The sequence below is a fragment of the Urocampus carinirostris genome, chromosome 1 (genome assembly GCF_059441175.1).
Source record: "Urocampus carinirostris isolate Australia breed hairy pipefish chromosome 1, RoL_Ucar_1.0, whole genome shotgun sequence".
Classification (NCBI taxonomy): domain Eukaryota; kingdom Metazoa; phylum Chordata; class Actinopteri; order Syngnathiformes; family Syngnathidae; genus Urocampus; species Urocampus carinirostris.
Genome location: NC_142349.1, coordinates 75,915,251 through 75,937,678, shown reverse-complemented (window position 1 = coordinate 75,937,678; position 22,428 = coordinate 75,915,251). Strand labels below are relative to the sequence as shown.

Genomic DNA, 22,428 nt, shown 5'->3' with positions numbered 1-22,428 from the left:
AGTCCATGCTAGTGTCCTGCACTGGGGCGGTGGTTGCCTTGTATTTGGTAATGGCCTGAATGCCTTTCCACATATCCCTGGTGTTGGTTTTGTTGAGGAACCGTTCCTGGATTTTTTGACTGTACGTTCGCTTTGCTAGTCTGATAGCACGGTTCAGGTTAGCCCTCGCTGATCTCAGCGCCTCCATGTCACCAGATTTAAAGTACCTCAGGAGGTAGCGCGATCGTTTTAGGATTAAGGGATCCCAGTTCGAATCCCGGCTTGTCCGTGTTACATGCCGAAGTGTCCTTGGGTAAGACACTGAAACCCCAATACCCCCAATAAGCAGGTTAGCGCCTTACATGGCTGCACAGATCACGGCCGCTATTGGGAAATGTGAAGCACAATGTAAAGCGCTTTGGGAAGTCATTGACTTGAAAAGCGCTATATAAATGCAGATCATTTCATTTCATTACAAGGTTCCGTACTTTTAGTTATTTGCGTATCTCAGCAGTCATCCAGGGCTTCTGATTGGCACGGGTGCATATAGTTTTGGTATTGCTGACGTCTTCTGCACATTTACTGATATAGGCTGACACAGAAATGGCGTACTCATCTATATTTATTTTGTTGTTGTAAGTGGCAGCCGATTTAAACATGTCCCAATCAGTGCAATCAAAGCAGTCCTGTAGTGCCTCCATTGCCCCCTCAGACCACACCCTCACCTGCTTCTCTGTAGGTTTTTCTCTGGTCAGCAGGGGCTTGTATGCTGGAATTAGCATAACAGAAAGGTGATCTGATGAGCCAAGGTGGGGGCGGGGGGCTGCTTTATATGCACCTTTGATGTTTGTGTAGGCCAGGTCTAATGTGTTCCTACCTCTTGTAGCAAAATTTACATGCTGATGGAAATGCGGGAGAACTGTTTTCATATTGGCCTGGTTAAAGTCCCCCGCCGCAATAAAAATGCACTCGGTGTAAGCATGCTGCAGTTCACTCACAGTTCGGTAGAGAACGTCCATTGCCTCCTTCGTATTAGCGCTGGGGGGCACGTACACGGCAGTAATGATGGTCGCGCTAAACTCCCTCGGTAGGTAGAAGGGTCTGCAGATCACCGTCAAAAGTTCAATGTCTCGTGAGCAGTGATCGAGATTATCTTCGCATTTCTACACCAGTTGTTGTTGGTATAAATGCATAGACCGCCACCCTTTCTTTTGCCGGTGAGCTCGCCGCTTCTATCGGCGCGGAAAGCAGTTAGCCCCACAATGCTAACAGCGTCATTCGGGATAGATGAGTTTAGCCATGTCTCCGTCAGAATTAAAGCACAACAGTTCGTCAACTCGCGGTTCGATGAGAATTCCAATTGTAAATGGTCCAGTTTGTTGTCCAGGGAGCGGACGTTGGATAGGAAAATGGATGGTAGAGGCGTTTTGAAGGGTTTAGCCTTCATCCGAGCCGTTAGCCCGGCCCGACAACCTCGTTTCCTTCCCCGGTCACAGCGCTCCCGCTTGCCACTTTTACTCGCTGCTTTGTAGGCCGCTGTGTTCTGTTGACGTAGCACTCCGAGGCTAAGTAAACACTCCAGAGTGATCGTCAAAATTTGCGCTGGATTTCTGGATGTTCGCATATCCAGCAAAAAACTGCGATCGTATATTAATCTACAGTTAGAGTTGTCTTTGTTCGCCCTCATAAACTGAGTCGAAGATTGGGGTTTTTGACTAGAATGTGAGAAACTGTCGGGAGCAGATTCAGCCGCAGCCATAGAGGGCGCCGTCCCTGGACAACAAACTGGACCATTTACAATTGGAATTCTCATCGAACCGCGAGTTGACGAACTGTTGTGCTTTAATTCTGACGGAGACATGGCTAAACTCATCTATCCCGAATGACGCTGTTAGCATTGTGGGGCTAACTGCTTTCCTGGATTCAGTAGCGCCCATACGGCTTAAATCACGACCTAAAAGACGTACGCCTTGGTTCACTGATGAAACTAGATCCCATAAACAAGAACGCAGGAAATCTGAAAGAAAATGGCGCGCTACCAAGCTTGAGGTTTTCCATCAGACCTGGTGTGACAGCTTGTTAAAGTATAAAGCGGCCCTTGCCTGAGCAAAATCAGACGACCTTTCGAAGGTGATTGTGTCACAAGAGAACAATCCCAAAGTCCTTTTCGACACTATAGCATCGCTTACAAAGCAACAGACTATCTCAGATAGTTCCACCCATTCAGCCCATGACTTAATGGTCTTCTTTACTAAGAGGATTCAATGCATACAGGAAGAAATTGCTAAAGACAGTATTAACACATACTAAATCATTCCTGAATTATAATCTCCTCCTCTGACTGGGACACCATAGGGGTGAATTTTAGCAATGTTGCCAAGATGGAAGAAAGCGGTTCTAGACATATTCATAACGTGTGTTTGAAAGGACAGATCGGGGTCAAATATGACACCTACATTTTTAACGGAGTCGCTCTGTGTGATGTGACATTTGTCAATGTTCAGAGTCGTTTTTGAGAATAAGTCATGGCATTTAGATGGACCAATAACTCACATTTCGGTATTTTCAGAGTTAAGGCGCCAGAAGTTGAGTGACATCCACTCCTTGATCTCAGTGAGGCAGGCCTCAGGCCTCCAAATTTCCACAATTATCTGTGGCAGATTCCTCCATCTGAAGATAGAGTTGAGTGTCATCTGCGTAGCAATTGAAACTGATATTATACTTGGGAATAATATCACCTCATGGAAGCATGTAAATGCTGAAAAGAAGGAGGCCAAGTCTTCAGCCCTGCGGAACACCACAGGTAACACTAAAGGGCTCAGATGTCATTACGCCATAGTTAACACGGTGCTTCCTATATGAGAGGTAGGATCTGAACCATAAGAGGACGGTTCCTTAGAGACCAATGAACTTTTCCAACATTCTAGTAAGGTATTATGGTCTACAGCAGGGGTCGGGAACCTATGGCTCGTGAGCCATATATGGCTCTTTCTACGAGTATCTGTGGCTCAGAGACAGATTTGATTGCATGCAAAATTTCTCCATCTTATCCAAAACTTGATTTGTCTTACCTATTAAGTTACACGCAATGCCAAACCAGAACTTACTAACGAATGATTACTTCGCAGTATATATATGGCACGTTTTTCACTACAATTTACAGTCAATGTGTCACACAAAAAATGGGGGAAAAAACTCGTTTTAGCTGTACAACGCTAAAGAATCCTTTATATAAAAGTTCACTATGTAATCTGTGTTCAGTGTTCAGATACCTTATGATGAATCCACAGAACTGTAAATACGCCAAAACACCGGAAGAGAACTTAGTCATTTGATTGGGTGAGTGGGAGGGATGGGTGGAGCTATGCAAAAAGTACAAGCACTCCTTCCCATCTCTCGCCAAAGGTAAGCACATAAGGCTCCCTATTCTCAGAATGTTGTGACGTTTTTACAAAATAAATGCTTGCATCTGGTTTTGAAACCAATATGTATGATAAAAAAGGGTCAAAAGGAGTTGAACCGATCTTGAGTCATTGCAAGAAAGAGACAAGTTTAAAGCGGTATGTTTGTTGATTTTGGGACAGGGGCTCTGGCATTATTCTCTTTTCATATTTTTTATCAAATCATCAAAAATAAATGTGCTGAAGACTAAGCTTTTGTCTGGGGTGCGGGTTTAGCAATTTAGTAAATTTGTCTCACAATATATGGTGTGGCTCTTTCCCAAAATAAAATTAATATTTTTGGCTTTTATGGCTCTTGAGTCAAAAAGGTTCCCGACCCCTGGTCTACAGTGTCAAAAGTAGCCCTAAGGTCCAGCAGCAGCAACAGGAGTGATGAAGCCAGTATAAGATCATCCACCAAAAAATATCAAAGATGTTTAACCTTTTTTCCGATTTCTGTCAGTGAATATGTTTTCCATGTAATCTGTTAAATTTGATGAACATTTTCAATTTCCCAAATATATACAATATACTTAGGGATCTTCCCTTGTATTGGATTACATGTATTATTTTTCTTTTTACTTTCCCTATTCATATTCTTTCCTTTTCTCTATATTTATTCAGCACTTTTTGTTGTTTTGGACTTGATGACTCGGTATGGTTGTTAGGCTGTTTCATGCCTGTTTTGTTTGGAATGATGAAATGTTAAATTAAAAAAATAGAAAAAAACACACAAAACCTGAAAATATTGCAGCCATTAACAAAAAAATGGGTTTTGGTGTATTTCATGGAACGTTTTTTGGTGTGAATGTTGTTTGGAACAAGACATTTTCTAAGAACTGATGAGGACATTTCAAGCAATCGTTGAGAGCGTCGTCCAGTGGACGCATTTCAGAATACTTTTCCCTTCTCAATTTGCTTTGCGACCTGAATAGTATTGGGAATTTCTTCTCTTTTTAGAGAAGCGAATTTTTCGTCTCGGCTCACTAAAACGGCCCCCAGAGGACACTCCGGATTAAATTCATGGATTTTGTTTGATTTCAAATATATTCGAAATAAATATGAAATATGACGCCCTGAATTAAATCATTTTGAAAATCTTTATGGTACTATGTTAACATAGCCCTTATTGTTTCAATTTAAGTTAACTTTTGCCACATTTAATCTTTTACATGTGTAACCGCGGTGTACGTGTCCCACCAAAGATCCACATTCACGCTGGACTGGATGATGAGGTTTTTATTATTACAGTTTCTGCAAATGGATGAGTCACAACATTAGCTTTTTCTGCTGGGTCTGATCTCTTTGATCTCTTTGTAGTACTCTGGTAAAACTGACAACAAAGCATATCAAAGAGCTTTCTTTTCACTTTACAGAAAATACATTTTAGAATATCACAATACATTTGTAAATCTTTGCATTTTAACAAGATACTTTTAACAAGAGATCGTATAGTGGATTTTTAACGTTTACAATGAATTCAACATGTTTTTCTTTACTCTGAATTTTAACCAACATCATCCTTTTTTTATGTATATGAAAAATAGGAATAAAAACAATAATGAGTATAAAATGGGTACAATTTACCTGCAAATGAATGAGTCACAACATTAGCTTTTTCTGCTGGGTCTGATCTCTTTGATCTCTACAAGGGGAATTAATATTTAGTAAAACAGAAACAAAACGAAAATAAACCTAAACAGCTTGACAATATCAATCACATTACTATGCATGATGAGAGATTCGTCAGCTGGGGTTATAAAGTTTAAAATTAACTTATTTTGTGGAGCACCAAAAGATATGTCTTACCTTTGTAGTACTCTGGTAAAACTGACGACAAACCCCGCCTCCTGGTCACATGTTAGAAGCCAAAACCAAACCCCACCCCATACCAGCAGATGGCACTGTTGGACTCAGCATTGCAGGACATTTACCAAAAAAAAAACTATACACATATTTTAGCAGGAATTTCAATAAAACAAAAGTTATTATTACACCCGTTACATACACCCCCCTGAAATTCTGCTAAATATGGGAGTGCTACACTAAACAGAAAAAAAAATCACAGCCAAAACGGCAAATACTGATGAAAAAGACACGAAAACTGGTACAGTATTACAAGGAACAAACTGAAGTGCATGTCAGTTCTAAAACTCTCCCAAAAAGGAGTGTGAAAAGAAAGGAGGCGATCAAACTCCTAACTAAGCACAGACTCAAAGATGCCTGTTACATCTCTGAAATATCAAACATTGTTCCTGTAGTTGTAAGTGCTCACATAGGCACAATTCTTGTTTCTTACTCAAGCTTTGTTACTCAAACTGAAAGTGCATCTCTACTGAACTTAAACTAGGAACTAGCAGATATTGCGGACAGAGAATTGTCACCTACCAACTGGTCATTCATCTGACAAAGTAGACGACTAGGAGGCCTGATGGACTGGCGGAGCCTAAGACCATAACGGTCAGGTTGAGCACAATTAACCTGAGCTTGAAGGTCTGGGACGTGTGAATTTTAAAACGTGATTTTAATTCATCTTTTGATTATACGTACTATTCACAGGATTGAAATGGTTACTTTAAATATGTACTCAAATAAATTTATATATACATATATATGTACCACAGCCATATCCCCAACTAGTGGGAGGTGGCTAGAGTCATTTCTGACTCTTTTTTGGGAGATTGATTCAGAGGAGGGGATTCCCAGCCCCCTCGCTCAACCCAACTGAGGTCTTGGGAGTCATTAGGTGACCCAACCCCCCAATTCCAACCCCTAATGCTGAACGCCAAGCAGGGAGGCAACGGGTACCAAGGTTTAAGCCTTAGGTATGACTCGGCTGAGGCTTGAACCACAACCTACCAGTCTCGGAGCGGGCGCCCTACCATCTAGGCTACCGAGCTGGTTCAAATAAATTTACGGGGTAAAAATGATGAGGATCAGCACCTCTAAGTCCGAGACCATGATACTCAGCCGAAGGAGTTCAAGTATCTTAGGGTCTTGTTCACGAGTGAGGGTAGGATGGAACGGGAGATGGACAGACGGGTCGGTGCGGCGTCTGCCGTCATTTGGACCCTGTACCGGTCCGTCGTGGTGAAGGAGCTGAGCCGAAAGGCTAAGCTCTCGATCTAGCGGTCGATCAACGTTCCTACCCTCACCTATGGTCATGAACACCATCCCGGATACAAGTGGCCGAATTGAGTTTCCTCCGCAGGGTGTATGGGTTTTCCCTTACAGATAAGGTGAGAAGCTCACTCATCCGGGAGGGACTCTCGGTGTAGAGCCACTGCTTCTCCGCATTGACAGGAGCCATGAGGTGGCTCGGGCATCTGATAAGGATGCCTCCTAGACGCCTCCCTCGGGAGGTGTTCCGGGCATGTCCCAACTGGCAGGAGGCCCCGGGGGCGACCCAGGACACGCTGTAGAGACTATGTCTCTCGGCTGGCTTGGGAACGCTTCGGGATCCCGTCGGATGAGCTGGCTGAGGATAGGGACGTCTGGGCCTCCGGTTTACCTTTTGTTCACCTACTTTAAACCAAGATTTCGATTCGAACTACTACACAGATTTGCTTGTTTAATTTAGTTGAACTGCCTCTGAGGCTCTGTGACGATCAGTACGTCTAAACCAGTGAATCTACAAACACCGGCCACACGTGCTGCAAATAAGCTAGCAACTTTTATAGCTAATGTTGTTAGCAACCCAGCTAGAGCCACTGATTCATCCGCAAAACCTGCGGCTGAAGCGGTAGCAATGAGCAACTGTCGGCTGAATTTGCCAAGCAGAGTCTCACTCAAGGAAGATGTCTCCGGCCTAACTCGAGCGGCCATTAGACTGGTGCAAGATTCACTGGACTCGCTGCAGTCAACAGTGTCCTCATTCCGACAACGTCTCACCTCCGCGGAATCAGTAGCGGGGGACAACATTGACCGACCAGCAATAGCGGAGTCCACCAGCAAGAAGCTCCAGAGCCAAATCGATCGCTGCTGGACCCCTGTGACGACTTTGAGAGGTCTAATCTCCGTATCCTTAACATCGCTGAGGCCAGTGAGGACGGCAAGACCCTGTTAAGTTTGTGTCCGAGGTTTTGATGGAGATGATGGGGAACAAAGTTTTTTTCTACACCACTTGAGTTGGAGAGAGCGCATTGTTCCCTAACTTCCAGCACCAGTCGGGGATCATCCCCCCGCACGTTTTCGGTCTGCTTCTCCTGCTATCAACAAAAAGGAGGCTGCACTGCGCTGGGCCAGGAATCACGAGATTATGTTCCAAGGTACCACGGTTGGGTACCCAGAAAGCTCGGTCAAGATGGCGCCGATCGAAGGCGACGCGTCACTTCGAACTCTCTCATAATTTTCTTAATTTTACCGCTTTTCTTGATCTCTACAACCTGTTCTGTCGTGCAATATTCTAGAGAGGAACTACTGTTACTACGCCCTGTGGATATTACGCCTTTTAACCCCCCACTTTTATCGGATATTGAATTTTAATGCTAAAATTAGGAACGAGAGTCGTCGGGTTCGAACCCGTAAGCGGCGAAGAAGAGGATTATTGGTGAAGGCCAGAAGAAGAAATGAACGTACTCCTGTTCCTAGTATAGTGCTTTCCAACGTTCAGAGGCTTTATAACAAAACAGATGAGTTGTTTATGAGGATACATACCCAGAAAGTTTTCCGTGATCGTAACGTTCTTTGTTTTTCTGAAACTTGGCTAAAACCATCACATCCTGATCCCTTAGTCATGCCGCCGGGATTCACGATTTTTCGTCAGGATCGGGACACAGATATCACAGGTGAATCCCGAGGAGGCGAAGTGTTTTTTTGATGAACGACAGCTGGTGCTTGGATTATATCCGGTGGATGTTTGGCTGATTTGGAATAGGTGACCATTAAATGCAGGCCTTTCTATCTTCCTCGTGATTTCTCATCAGTGACCCTCACCGCAGTATATATCCACCCCAGGGTCGATGTCGCACTAAAAGGATCATCGAGTGAAGAGGAAGTAAGACGTGATTTCGGGAGGTTGAAAGAGAGGCAATCCTCAGGCCCCGATAAACTCTCACCCCGCCTTCTCAGCTTGTCCCTGTCTTTACTGTTATTTTCAATTGGTCTTTCAATTACCGTCCCCTCGTGTTGGAAGCGGGCTACTTTTGTACCGGTCCCGAAGAAGATCAATGTCACATGTTTAGAGATTAGAGACCCGTAGCACTCACGTCCCCCTCGGATGGGTCTGGCCTTGATGCGGCGAGGGGGCTTGCGTGTTCCAGTGACCCTGGAGAGCGATACCGTCGGGAGCTTGCTCCTGGTAGGGTCACCCATGGCGGGCCGGTCTCCGGGGTAGGTTCCAGACAAACAAAGACCCCAGCGTGTCGGTACGCTGTGAGGTGGCAGCCCCACCAACCGACTATCCTGCGGAGGGCTAACAACTCACCCAGGAGAAACACACTTTGTTACGAAACTGACCAGAGAAAGAAGCCGGACTGACCAACACGGTAACGGACCCCAGCCTGCCCCCGACCAACGAGTACGGATCGATCTTCGTCATAAGACCCGTGTCGCCACCTGGAATGTCCAGACACTCCTTCGCCCCGGAGCTGCCACCCTGCTGTCCCGAGAGCTCTGTCGCTATAACATCACCATGGCAGGGCTCTGTGAAGTACGATGGCAAGGCAATGGTGAAACAACAGCTGGCAACCATTGCTACATCTGGAGTGGCCCCGAGAGTCGGACCGGCCTTTACGGTGTGGCTCTTGCCATTCCAAAAGCCCTCCGGAGGTCCCTCATCAGCTGGACACCAATAAGTGACAGACTACTGTCTGCTCGATTCCTCCACCATCACGGCAAGATGACAGTGATCGTCGCCTACGCCCCCACCGATGTCGCTGATGAGGATGCGAAGGACGCGTTCTTTGACCAACTCCACCAGGCTGTCAACCAAGCCCCACCACACGACGTCACCATCATCCTCACTGATGCCAACGCCACTCTATCCAGCATTGATCGGTCCCCCGGCTCACCTGTCGGCACCACCTTCGTTGACAGCACAACAAACGACAATGGCAACCGCCTCCTCCTCCTCTGCCACCAAAACAACCTTTGTGTTGCTGACACCTGGTTTCCCCGGAAATGCATCCATCACTGGACGTGGTACAGCCCAGATGGCAGAACCAGGAAGGGATTGGACCACATCCTGATATCACGACGCTGGAAGTCGTTTGTAACCAACTGCCGGGTGTTCAGAGGAGCACAGCTTGGCAACACAGACCATCGTCTGCTGGTGGCCCAGCTCAAGCTAAAGCTCCGAGCCAACCAGCACAAGACTCTGCCTCGCCCCGACTCCTCCCGACTCAGCGACCCCAACATCGCCAGAGACTTCAGTTGCTCCATCCGCCGCTCTCTTGATACCCTGGCTCCTGACAAGCTGACAGACTGGGCGGCCTTCAAGGAAAGTGTCCTCCAGTCTGCTCACAATGTCCTCGGACGCCCGCGATCCTCCCCGAGAAAGCCCTGGATATCAGAGAGGACACTAAACATCATAGACCAGCGGCGTGAGGCCCGACTCCGAGGCGACCTCACAGAGTATCGGAGACTGAATCGCCTGCGCAATGTGGCCATTGCTGAAGATAGGGAGAGGTTTTGGCAGGCAGAAGCCCAACAGCTTGAGTCCGCGGCCAACAACAACAACATGAGCCGCGTATTCAGTCTACTACGCCAAGCCCGTAGCGGCCCACACATAAAGACAGCCCTGGTAAAGGACTCAGACGGCAACCTCATCATGACAGAAGCCAACTGCCTCGAGCGCTGGAAGGAGCACTTTAGCCTCCTCTTGCAGCACAGCACCATCCCGGCTGATCCCACCCTCCTACGGGCTGCGAGCACAGCACCTCCTAACGACACCTGCTGCACAGACCCCGTAACACCCGAGGAAGTGAGAGCTGCTCTGAAGAAGCTGAACACCAAGAAAGCCCCCGGCATCTGTGCCATTACCGGCGAGATGCTCAAGGCCGGCGGTGATGGCATGGTGGAGTGGCTAACCCGCCTATTCAACCAGGTGTGGGAATCGGAGCAGCTGCCCACCGACTGGACCAGAGGAGTCATCTTGCCCTTCTGGAAATGCAAGGGCGACAGGCTTGTCTGTGGAAACCACAGAGGCATAACCTTACTCTCCATCCCGGGCAAGGTCTTTACCAGGATCTTGCTCAGCCGTGCCCTTCCAGCAATCAGAAGCTGCCGCCGTCCCCAGCAGGCTGGCTTTATGCCCAACCGCTCCACAACGGACCACATCTCTGCCGTCCGTTTGCTGATAGAAAAGACCCGTGAATTCCGTAAAGATCGCCATCTATATATCGGATTCATTGATCTGAAGGCCGCCTTTGACACCGTCTGCCACTCTTCACTGTGGAACATCCTCCAAGCTCTCAGAGCACCACCCAAGATCATAGCCCTGTTCAAGCTGCTCTACAGCAACACAGAGAGCTGTGTCCGTATCAACGGCATTGACTCCGACTGGTTTGCTATCTCCAGCGGCGTTCGCCAAGGCTGTGTGGCTGCTCCCGACCTTTTTAATTGCATCATCGACCATCTGATGTTCAGGGTTAGTGAGCGCATCCCCGGAGTGTCTTTCGGCAACTACCACCTGACTGACCTGGAGTATGCTGACGACACCATCATTCTCAGCACTTCCTACAGCCAGCTGAGAGACGCTCTGGGCATTTACAGCGAAGAGGCAGCGCGGCTTGGCCTGCAAGTGAGTTGGACGAAAACCAAGTTCATGTATGTCGGTGATGGACCAGATCCACCTCCCATCCAAATTGGTAGCGACATCGTAGAGCCTGTCAAGAGCTTTGTATATCTGGGGTCCATGGTGACAGACAATGGGGACCTAAAACCAGAGATTCTCCGCAGAAGAGCCCTGGCAGCATCTGCTCTGCAGTCTCTCTGGAAACCACTCTGGCGGCACCAGACCATCGCACGCAAGACGAAGCTCCGCATTTACAACCTCGCCGTACTCCCTATCCTGCTTTATGGCTCAGAAACATGGCCCCTGAACGACACCCTGGCCACAAGAATCGATGGTTTTGATAGCAGGGCTCTCAGAACCATCGAGAACATCAGGTGGCCCCAGCGAGTCTCCAATAAAGAGCTCAGAGCCCGCACGTGCCAGCCCCAAGCATCTTCCTTGGTCGCACAACGCCGCACCCGCTGGTTTGGCCATGTCCTTCGTCTACCACCAGACCATCCGACACGAGCCATTCTCCAGTTTGACCCAAAGGCCGCAGGCTGGAGACGACCACGAGGGAAACCCCGCACTCGATGGCTCGACGTCGTTGCGGGCGACCTCCAACAACACGGAGTTGCCGTAGAGGATGCAGAACAGCTGGCACAAGACCGCCAGCATTGGAAAAACCTGGTTCATCTGGTCGGCTCAACGCACAGGGACGGGACCCCCCGACCTTCGCTGGAGCAATAAGTAAGTAAGCACTCACGTCCTTTTGACCATCGAATCTAAATCTGAACCAATTTGCATATCGTGCTAATAGAAGTGTAGATGATGCCTTTTTAATTTGTATTCATGAGATTTCCAAGTCATCTTGAGCATAGTAATTCATACGTTAGGGTTTTATTCATAGATTTTAGTTCAGCTTTTCACACTATAATTCCTTCTAAATTGCATTTTAAACTTCTCCATGACCTCAATTTTCCCGTTTTATTAACAAATTGGATTTTAAATTTCGTTCTCAATAGAGAACAGTTTGTTCGCATTGGTGGGAAATATTCATCTTCTATTGTCCTCAACACTTGTCTCCAACTTTGTATTCCCTATTCACTCAAGACTGTCATCCCAATTCTGACCATTCACTATTCGCTAAATATGCAGACGACACCACGGTTTCTGGCTTTACTTCAAAAGGAGACGATACTGGATACCCAGCAGAAATGGATTCACTTTCCACCTGGTGTCATAGAGTTATCTGTTATTGAATGTAGGTAAAACTAAGGAGATGATAATAAATTTCCGTACTGAGCCTCCCTCGCATGTGTCACTGTCAATTAATGGTAGTGAGGTCGAACTGGTCCATTCATTCAACTGCGTTCCTCCGACCTATTCTACTCTAGTCTTGTTATTTACATATTCTTCTTTTCAAACTATTCTATATAATTACCTTGCATTATACAATACAATTTTTCTTACTCCATTCTTTTCTTTTAAATCTATTATCATTATTGAGAGTTCGCGTGTCAAATGATTTCTTGTACATATCATGTTTACGGTTTATACTGGCTGAACAAATAAATACAATACAGTCAACAAGAAAATCTTCATGAGCAAGCCATCTAATATTTAAAAGACCACGTCTAAACTTTCCAAATACAGTTAAAAAAGAACGCTCAAATTAACTGGTTTTATAGTCTTGCTTTCTAAAGATTGTTAAAGCACTGTATTTGCCCTTTCTTTTTCACGACATATTATTTTGAAACCTGGTGTTACATTAATAAATGACTTCACTAGGGCGCTATCACGCAACAGTTTCTTTCTCAAAATACAGTTTGACATAGTTAGAATTGCGGTTTATTCCAATATTTTACATTTCATCGTTGGATTTAGGTGTTAAGCTGGCTAACTAAAGAGCTAAGCTAGGCATTTGGTTATCAGGCGTGTACCCAAATGTATCCATCTTGTGGGTTCATTCAGTCACATTCAGATTTCAAAAGAATCTCGGAAAAAGTGATTTTAATTTTGTCAACTCAACAAATAACATGATACATGCATCCACAAATAAAAATGTTTTTATTGTCATTGATACAAACATAGGGAACATTTACAAAGAGATTAGACGTGACACTCCGAGATGAACACGTAATAAAGACTTAAAAGAGAAAAATAAGAAGGTCTGGATAACTATGAATAAAAGATATTCAGAAAATACTCCAGAAGAGAAATCAATAGATGAAAATAATAAATGGATATTGTAGTAGTTACTGTTAGCAAATATTTAGATTCATCTACAGCGAAAAACTGCAACATATTCATAAATACAGTATTTTCCACACTATAAGGCGCACCGTGTTATAAGGCGCACCTTCAATGAATTATATCTTTTTAAACTTTTTCCATACATAAGGCGCACCGCATTATAAGGCGCTATAAGTGCATGCTGGTTTAAGATCAGGTAATTGTGCAATTTTGTAATTGTAATCCTGTGCAGTCCTTCGAGACATTTTTGTGATTAAGGGCGTCATAAATAAATGTGACTTAACGTGACTTGGCTGCAGTAGAGGATGTAGTTACGTTATGCAACCGTTAGATGGTGCTGCGCTAAAGGGAATGTCAACAAAACAGTCAGATAGGTCAGTCAAACATTATTAATAGATAACGAACAAGCTTTCCACAATCTTCATTCACTCCCAAAATAAATAAACAGCTGTTTTATTATTTTTTCTGAGGTAAAGCATTTTGGTGACACATCTTTAACATCTTTGAACAACAGCAAGGCATAACATTTTACTTTTCCTCCATTTAGTCAACACGCAAAAAACATCTGATACTGTTATGGTAAATTAAACGTTAGTGCAATCGCAATATAGTGACACTCGTAATGTGCAAAAACAACAAGTGCAAAACAATAACAGTAAAGCAATAACATAATAACTGTAAAATGTAAAACGTTGTAGTGGGTTTTACATAATTCACCCATGGAACCATTGTTAAGTTAGCGAGTTCCTAGGGGGACTCTTAATTCTGCCGGCTCGAGCCACTCTCGTGTTCGATTCATTAATGTTGAACTCTCTCGCTGCTGCTCCATTCCCGTGTTCTACTGCATGACTGATCGCCTTGAGTTTAAACTCTGCTTTGTAAGCGTGTCTCTTAATAGGAGCCATTTCAGGCTCTTTATACAAACGCACTAATAAAAGAGAATTGTTGTTTAATATTTCCCAGCATGCACAGCGCACTTCTTCTACGCGAAAAATTGAGTCAGTGGCTACTTACCGTAAGTTGCGAGACCTTGTAATTCAATATTGATCTATGTATAAGGCGCACCGGATTATAAGGCGCATAGTCAGCTTTTAAAAAAAAAAAATCAGATTTTATGTGCGCCTTATAGTGCGGAAAATACGGTACAAATTTATACATACATATACATATATATATGTGTATTACACACACAATTTAGGGCTGCATGATTAAATGAAATCGATATTGTGATGTGACATAGTGCGATTGTGTAATCACAAGACACTGCCGGGTTTTTTTTAGTGTACAGTGGGACCTCGCTACTTCGCGCTTCGACGTTCAAGGATTTAGAGCTTCGCAGGCCTAAAAAATAATAATAATAAAATAAAATAATTGAAAAAAAAACCTAAATATTTTAAAGCATTTTTGAAGGGGCGTCGCTACATTGTGGTTCCACGTTCGCGGGTTCAGAGCTTCGCAGGTCTAAAAAATAATAATAATAATAAAATTTAAAAAAAATAAAAATGTTTTTTTAAGGTGCGCCGTTACTTCGCAGATTTTCACTTATCGCGGGTGGTTTTGGTCCCCATTAACCGAGATCCCACTGTAGAGTGTTATTTGAGTGATAGTGTGGACAACCAAGATCGTGTTCAGGCTTTAACAGCGCCAGCCAATCAGAAGCAACTTTTAATGATAATCAATTTATTTGGTCCCATCAGAGAAATTCATTTTCACCAACTGTACCAGGGGGATACAGTCAGTGCTGTCGCAGCAGAGCGTGCGCCAAATGACCCATTTATAGCATCTGGAATTCCCAAGGGGTCTCCCACCCAAGAACTAACCAGGCCCGACACTGCTTAGCTTCCGAGCTGGAGCTTTCTCAGGGTGGTATGGCAGGTGGCAAGTGACCATAGAGGCATGGCAAAGTTTTCAAGCAATGTATGCACAATTTTGATAGACTCACAGCTTACACCAGCCTATTAGCCAGGGTGGGCAGGCACACAACTGCTAGTATCTTTAAAAGCTCTTAAAATTAAAAAGAAATTCATCAATTGAATTGGACTCTAAGGAAAGTCAACAGAGCCCAAAGAAGTGGTGATTAACAGAGTGCATTACGTGGACTATTGTCACGTCTTGGATTTGACTGAGAAACGGATGACCAGGAGCTACAACTCATAGGAAACATTCGTGACTCTTGTATTTTAATCAACGCAGAGACCTTGCTGAGCCAGTCGCTCTCTAAATCGCTTTGTTACTCTGAAAGGAGAAGCCCTCCAATATTGGTACACTTGGGTAAAGACAAATAAAGAGCGTTTCTTTTCAACTGCAATTCAATTTTTATTTGGAGATCTATAGTGATTATTTCGTTACAGTCGTAAACTCATGATTTGCTTGTCACTAGAACAAGAACTAGCATAAAACATGCGCTTTTTCTTTAACAATTGAAAATCACATCAAAATTGCAAATGATAAATCAAACAGTTTTTTTTTTAAATAAACATGCACATACACACACATATAAATATATATATATATATATATATATATATATATATATATATGTATGTATATATATATATATATATAATGTGTGTGTATGGAGAGATATGTTTTTGAGTTGATAAGACATGAAGAGTACACAAATCTGTACATTCAAGGGTAGAGTTTGAAATGTAAATTCAAGAAATGATATATCAAGCAGAGATGCCATTTTCTCAGGCACACGTGTAATCCTGAGCTTTGGCTTGACTTGAGTAGCTAAGACCAAAAGCTGAGCAAGAAAAAGGGTTCTCACCAGTGTGGGTTCTTGTGTGCACTTTTAAGCTTTGTCTATAGCTGAATGATTTAGCACAAAAGGAGCAGGAGAAGGGCTTTTCGCCAGTGTGGGTTGTAGCGTGGTTTTTCAAATTTTCCTTTTTCCTGAAATTTTTACCACAAATTGAGCAAGAAAAAGGCTCCTCACCAGTGTGGATTCTTATGTGTATTTTTAAGCCTTCATTGCGGCTGAATTTGAGGCCACAAACTGAGCACGAAAAAGGCTTCTCTCCAGTGTGGGTTCTTGTGTGTGTTTTTAAGTCTGCTTTCTGGCTGAATGATTTAGCACAAAAGGAGCAGGAGAAAAGCTTTTCACTAGTGTGGGTTATTGTGTGTATTTTTAAGCTTTGTCTATGGCTGAATCTTTGACCGCACACTGAGCAGGGGAAGGGCTTCTCACCAGTGTGGGTTCTTGTGTGTGTTTTTAAGCTTTGTCTTTGGCTGAATCTTTGACCGCACACTGAGCAGGAGAAAGGCTTCTCACCAGTGTGGGTTCTTGTGTGTGTTTTTAAGTTTTCCTTTCGGCTGAATTTTGCACCACAAATCAAGCAGGAGAAAGGATTCTCACCAGTGTGGGTTGTAGCGTGGTTTTTCAAGTTTGCTTTGAACCTGAATTTTTTACCGCAAACTGAGCAGAAGAAGGGCTTCTCACCAGTGTGGGTTCTTGTGTGTGTTTTTAAGCTATGTCTTAGGCTGAATCTTTGACCGCACACTGAGCAGGAGAAAGGCTTCTCACCAGTGTGGGTTCTTGTGTGTGTTTTTAAGTTTGCCTTTCGGCTGAATGTTGCACCACAAATCAAGCAGGAGAAAGGATTCTCACCAGTGTGGGTTGTAGCGTGGTTTTTCAAGTTTGCTTTGAACCTGAATTTTTTACCGCAAACTGAGCAGAAGAAGGGCTTCTCACCAGTGTGGGTTCTTGTGTGGTCTTCTAGGGCGCCCTTTTGGCTGAATCTTTGACCGCAAACTGAGCAGGAAAAAGGCTTTTCCCCTGTGTGGGTTGTCATATGCAACTTCAATCGAGACTTGAATTGAAACGTTTTCCCACACTGAGAACACGTTTTATCACCTTCTGACTGTTTGGCGCTATCAGTGTCTGCAGAGTCGGACGTGTCCTTATCATCAGTTTTCACGTGTTGACGGGAGTTGATGCTTGGAGGCTCCTGCCAGTTTTCTTCATGTTTAACCTGACTCCCAGGAGTTAAAATGGTCTCAGTGACAAGCAACTCTGTGGAAAGTCCCTCCTCTTTAACACAAAAAGGCTCAACATCCTCCTCCTCCTTTTTAATGTCAGGAAACTTTGGTTCCTGCCTGACAGGAGGCAGGAATTCTTCACTGACATCTGTGGGACACAAGACACACATAGGTTTCGCATCATTTAGAATCTACAACATAATACTGAAACAGATAAATGGCAAAATGTATAAATAAATAATATAGACTGCATTCATTTAATAAATCTAACCAATGGAGACAGAAACAACACAGAACCTCTGAAAAACATGCAAACATATCAATTAAAATGTGTATAATAAAAACGTAAATATCATTAGTCTCTACTGAATATTGGCATTTAGGAACACAAAGTGCTCAGCTTTAAAGGACTGATGCCAATTCTTCTGTCGGTGATAGACAAAGCACAATGTTACATACCATAAAATTCGGACGAAAAGCTGCTACCCTTTTTCCCTCCAAGCTTTCAACTTTGCAACTTATGCAACGATGCGGCTAATTTGTACATTCTTTTTGCGAACGCCAGGGGGCGCCCATGCAGTAAAGGGTAAGAGTGCGACACGTCGAATATATGTGTCAAGGAAGACGCAAGTTTAATGTACCGTATTTTCCGCACTATAAGGCGCACCTAAAAGTCTTATTTTTTTTCAAAAGCTGACCATGCGCCTTATAACACAGTGCGCCTTATATATGGCTCAATATTAAATTCGCAAGGTCTCGCAACTACGAGAAACAGCCGCCGACTCCATTTTTCGCGCTGTGCATACTGGGAAATATTAAACGATTGGTAGTTGCCGGGGCTCGTGTTGTATTTGTTTACTAAGTGGCAAAATGGCTACCCCATTAAACTGCTTAATTCATATTCAACAAATACAGTATTTGTCTGAATCCAGGGTTATGACTGGTGAAGATGTAAAGCACAATTTACCTTAAACAAACTCAGAATTATTCAGAATGTCACGTTTGAGAGAGAGAGAGAGCGAGAGAAAGAGAGAGAGAGAGAGAGAGAGAGAGCGAGATTCTCTTTCATACGTGCATTTGTAAAAAAAAATGGCTCCTGTTAAGAGACACGCGTACAACGCCGAGTTTAAACTCAAAGCGATCAGTCACGCAGCACAACACGGCAATAGAGCGGCAGCGAAAGAGTTAAACTTAAATGAATCGATGGTACGGAAGTGGAGAAAGGATGAAGATAAGCTCCGCCAAGTAAGGAAAACTCAACAAAGTTTCCGTGGCAATAAAGCAAGATGGCCAGAGTTAGAGGAGACACTTGATCAGTGGGTTGTTCAACAAAGAGCGGCAAGCAGAAGTGTCAGTACGATAACTATACATATGAAGGCAACAGCGCTGGCACAGGACAACAACACCGGACGTGGACACAGCAGAAGAAGAATTCGAGGGATTCGTCGATGAGGAGCTTATAGAGTGATCTTTGTTTTTCTTTTGTGTGTTTACGTTTTACATTTTACAGTTATTATGTTATTGCTTTATTGTTATCGTTTTGCACTCGTTGTTTTTGCACATTACGAGTGTCACTTTATTGCGATTGCACTAACGTTTCATTTAAAATAACAGTATCAGACGTTTTTTTCTTTGCGTGTTGACTAAATGGACAAAAAATAAAATGATATGTCGATGTTGTTCAAAGATGTTAAAGATGTGTCACGAAAATGCTTTACCTCAGAGAAAATAATAAAACGGCTGTTTATTTATTTTGGGAGTGAATGGAGTTGTGGAAAGCTTGTTTGTTAATAAAGTTAGACCTTTTTGAATGTTTTGTTGACATTCCCTTGAGCGTGGCAACATCTAGAGGTTGCATAACGTAACTACATTCTCTACTGTTGTCAAGTCGTCACATTTATTTACCGTAAATAGCCCTTAATCCCAAAAATGTCTCGAAGGACTGCACAGGATTACAATTACAAAATTGCACAATGACCTGATCTTAAACCAGCATGCACTTATAGCGCCTTATAATGGGGTGCGTCTTATGTATGGCATAAGTTTTAAAATATATCATTCATTGAAGGTGCGCCTTATAACATGGTGCGCCATATAGTGCGGAAAATACGGTAACTCGGTGCTTTGAAAAAACTAGCATGAACAGACCCTAATTATGGAAAAGGTGTCTAGAGGGACCTGTCCGTGAGCTAGAGCAGTTGAAAAGGAAAATGTTAGGTGCCGCGGACACCAGTGCTAGCGTGGGTTGTAGTGAAACTGCTAGTCCGGTTAGGATTAGCCCTAAACGGCTTGCTAACCGCGGTGAGCCAATCCAGACACATAATAAATTCAGCCCCCTAGCTAGACCCACCCCTCCCCAGTCTCCTGGCTCCTGCACCCAAGTGATAGGTTACTCCATCATACGTAACATTTAGCTCAGCAACTCAGCTACGGTGATGAGTATTTCTGGAGCCAGTGCACCCGACATTGAGGCTAATTTGAGGGAGCAAACCTAGACACCAGGACAGGGCTAGCTACACTGATATAGTCATTCACGTCAACTCTAAATGCTAAAATGAGGCAATATGGGATTAAAAAAAAAATATTGCTAGGACCTGTAATCTCGCCAGAAAGATGAGTCGGCATCAAGTAATGGTCTCTACCCCCTTGCCAGCGAGAGGCAATTATGAGAGGTTTAGCAGACGAGTGTCGCTCAACCGGTGGCTGGCAAGTTTTTGTAGTCAGCAGTGATTTAGGTAGGTGGATAACTGGCCAGCTTTCTGGGGCCGACCTGACCTGCTGAGGAGAGACGGCCTTCACCTTAACTGGGAAGATGCTCTCACTCTTTCTAAAAATATAGAGTACTGTTAAAGCCTTCCATGACAGGGTACACTAGTGCAGGCCAGGTCACAGGTGATTAGTGAGCCTATAACCACGGGTGTAGAGTCTGTATTGCTAAAGCTAACTAGCACTATGCTAAATTCATGCCATTCACATAGTTTATGTAGTTTAGAGCGTTCCATTTCCTGCACTACACACCATGATCTGTACTCTTCTATAGCATCTTCTTCTGTGCTTCTTACCTCTGATTATCCCTTGGTGAGGAGGGAGAAGAATAACATTACTTTCTACCGTTAGTCATCCTGTTACCCCACCTGTCAACAATATTCCTGTGGTATGGAATTCGGGCCACATCTGCCTCGGCACAAAATCCTGGACTGGGAGCATTATCTTGTGGAGGTTATCACCACTAAGGTTCAAAACTCGGTAAAGGGTTCAGCTCGGTCCACAGCGCTGAAGCTTGGCCTTCTGAATATAAGATCACTAGCTTCCAAAGCTTTACTTGTCAATACCCATATTAGTGAACACAATATTAACCTTATTGGCCTTTGTGAGACAAGGTTGAAACCAAATGAGTTTGTAGGGCTAAATGAGACTTCTCCCCGTAACTTAAGTTAACTTAATGCTGCAGTGCCTCCGACTGGAGTAGTGTGAGGAGGGTGATGAGGACAGCAGAGAAAATCATCGGGACTTCTCTCCCTTTCATTCAGGACATTGGCCAGAAGGGCTGCCTATCCCGAGCCAAGAACATCATTAGGGACCTCTCTAACCCCCATCATGGACTGATCACTCTGCTAGCCTCTGGGAAGAGGTACTACAGAGTGCAGTGAAGGACCACCAGGTTCTGCAACAGCTTTGTTCCCCTGGCCATTAGACTGTTAAATGGTCAATCACACAAATAGTAAGCCTACACAGCTGTAATCTGTACATCTGTTTGTTTTGGGTTTTTTTGCACTACTGGCAATTCTCTTATACCTAGCCACTCCTTTGCACATCTGTTCTCCTCTGCACTATCATACTTCAGTGTTATTGTTATTGTATAGTGACTTGTTTACCTGACTGCCCATTTTGCACACCTGGTTAGCTGCTCCTCTTGCACTCTTTGCACAACTGTATAATACTATACATAGCTATAATTGTTTAGTATATTATTAGTACTTCAATACTCCAACTCAATACAACATTTGATTTATATCTGTACATTCAAGGAAACTTTGCGGGTCAGATGTATCGACGTTTCATTCTGTATACACGTGTACAAGAATGACAATAAAGTAGATAAAAAAATCCAACATGGCGGCGCATGGATACATGCTTGCGGCTCGTTGCTCTCCAGCTAATCTTCTATTTATTGCCGTTCTCTTGTCTTTTTTGCTCTCACTTTTGGACACATGTGTGGCCAAAAATACTTACAGTAGGGCCGAACTTATTCGGTTGGGTGGGCGTCTAAATTTCGACTTTTCGGGCACTTTTTATACCGCCTATGATATACCGAGCGAACTTCAAAGAGACCCGGCATCCTTGTGGACGGCTATTCCGCTTAATAAACGACGTCAACGCCGCCGTAAGGACAGAAAACAGAAGCGTGGTTGCCGTGCGGGTAGATGTGTGAAGCGTGCGAAGTCTAAGCAGCAAGATGGACGCGAGGAAGGACGCGAGGATGTAACTAATTCCACCATTCATCCCTCGCCGGACAACCCACACGAAAAGCCACAAGAGCGGCAGCTTTTGAAGATTTCGACAAAGTCTACAAAGAGTTCAGCTAAGTCAAATGATTCAGCAAAGCTGAAATTTGGTCTGTTAAATATTAAATCGCTTGCTCCAAAAGCTTTACTTGTTGATAACATTATTCGTGATTATAAACTTAACTGTATGGGTCTTTGTGAAACTTGGTTACGCCCGGATGAGTATTTAGCGCTAAATTATGCTTCTCCCCCAGACTACGAGAGTAGCCATGTAGCACGCACGTTGAAAAGGGGTGGTGGTGTTGCGCTCATTTCTGAAAAATCGCTCAAATTTAATCCACGTACCTCTAATAATTACAAGGCGTTTGAGGCTCTTGTGATGCGGTCCTCTCTATTGTCAATTTATGTAATAACTATCTATCGTGCACCTGGGCCATACACAACTTTCTTAGACGAATTTGCTGAACTTTTGTCTGAACTAGTAACCTATGCAGACAAAATTATAATTATGGGAGACTTTAACATTCATATGAACTCCTCACTCAATTCA

At 43.9% G+C, this 22,428-nt stretch overlaps 2 protein-coding genes and 2 pseudogenes across 7 annotated transcripts in view; 3 read left to right on the top strand and 1 right to left on the bottom strand.

Moving 5' to 3' along the window:
* LOC148376977 (uncharacterized) overlaps positions 1-22,428 on the top strand; it is a 141,748-nt gene that overhangs the window by 32,081 nt on the left and 87,239 nt on the right. The gene's annotated exons all lie outside the window — the stretch shown is intronic.
* Positions 1-22,428, top strand: part of LOC148376980 (uncharacterized) — a 126,192-nt pseudogene that overhangs the window by 32,022 nt on the left and 71,742 nt on the right. The gene's annotated exons all lie outside the window — the stretch shown is intronic.
* The window catches only part of LOC148376985 (uncharacterized), an 88,217-nt gene that overhangs the window by 62,870 nt on the left and 2,919 nt on the right, over positions 1-22,428 (bottom strand). The window contains exons 2-4 of one of the 4 annotated variants that reach the window (XM_088351172.1): positions 17,249-17,521; positions 17,087-17,170; positions 8,299-8,388 (exon numbers count right to left, since the gene is read on the bottom strand). In XM_088351172.1, coding sequence (XP_088207298.1) covers positions 8,351-8,388; positions 17,087-17,170; positions 17,249-17,521 — 395 coding nt within the window. In that variant the 3' untranslated portion in view covers positions 8,299-8,350. Of the gene's footprint in view, positions 1-8,298; positions 8,389-17,086; positions 17,522-22,428 lie in introns of those variants that run through there. The other 3 variants (XM_088351147.1, XM_088351164.1, XM_088351138.1) reach the window with 3 other exon arrangements.
* On the top strand, positions 19,584-20,223 carry LOC148376986 (uncharacterized; annotated as a pseudogene).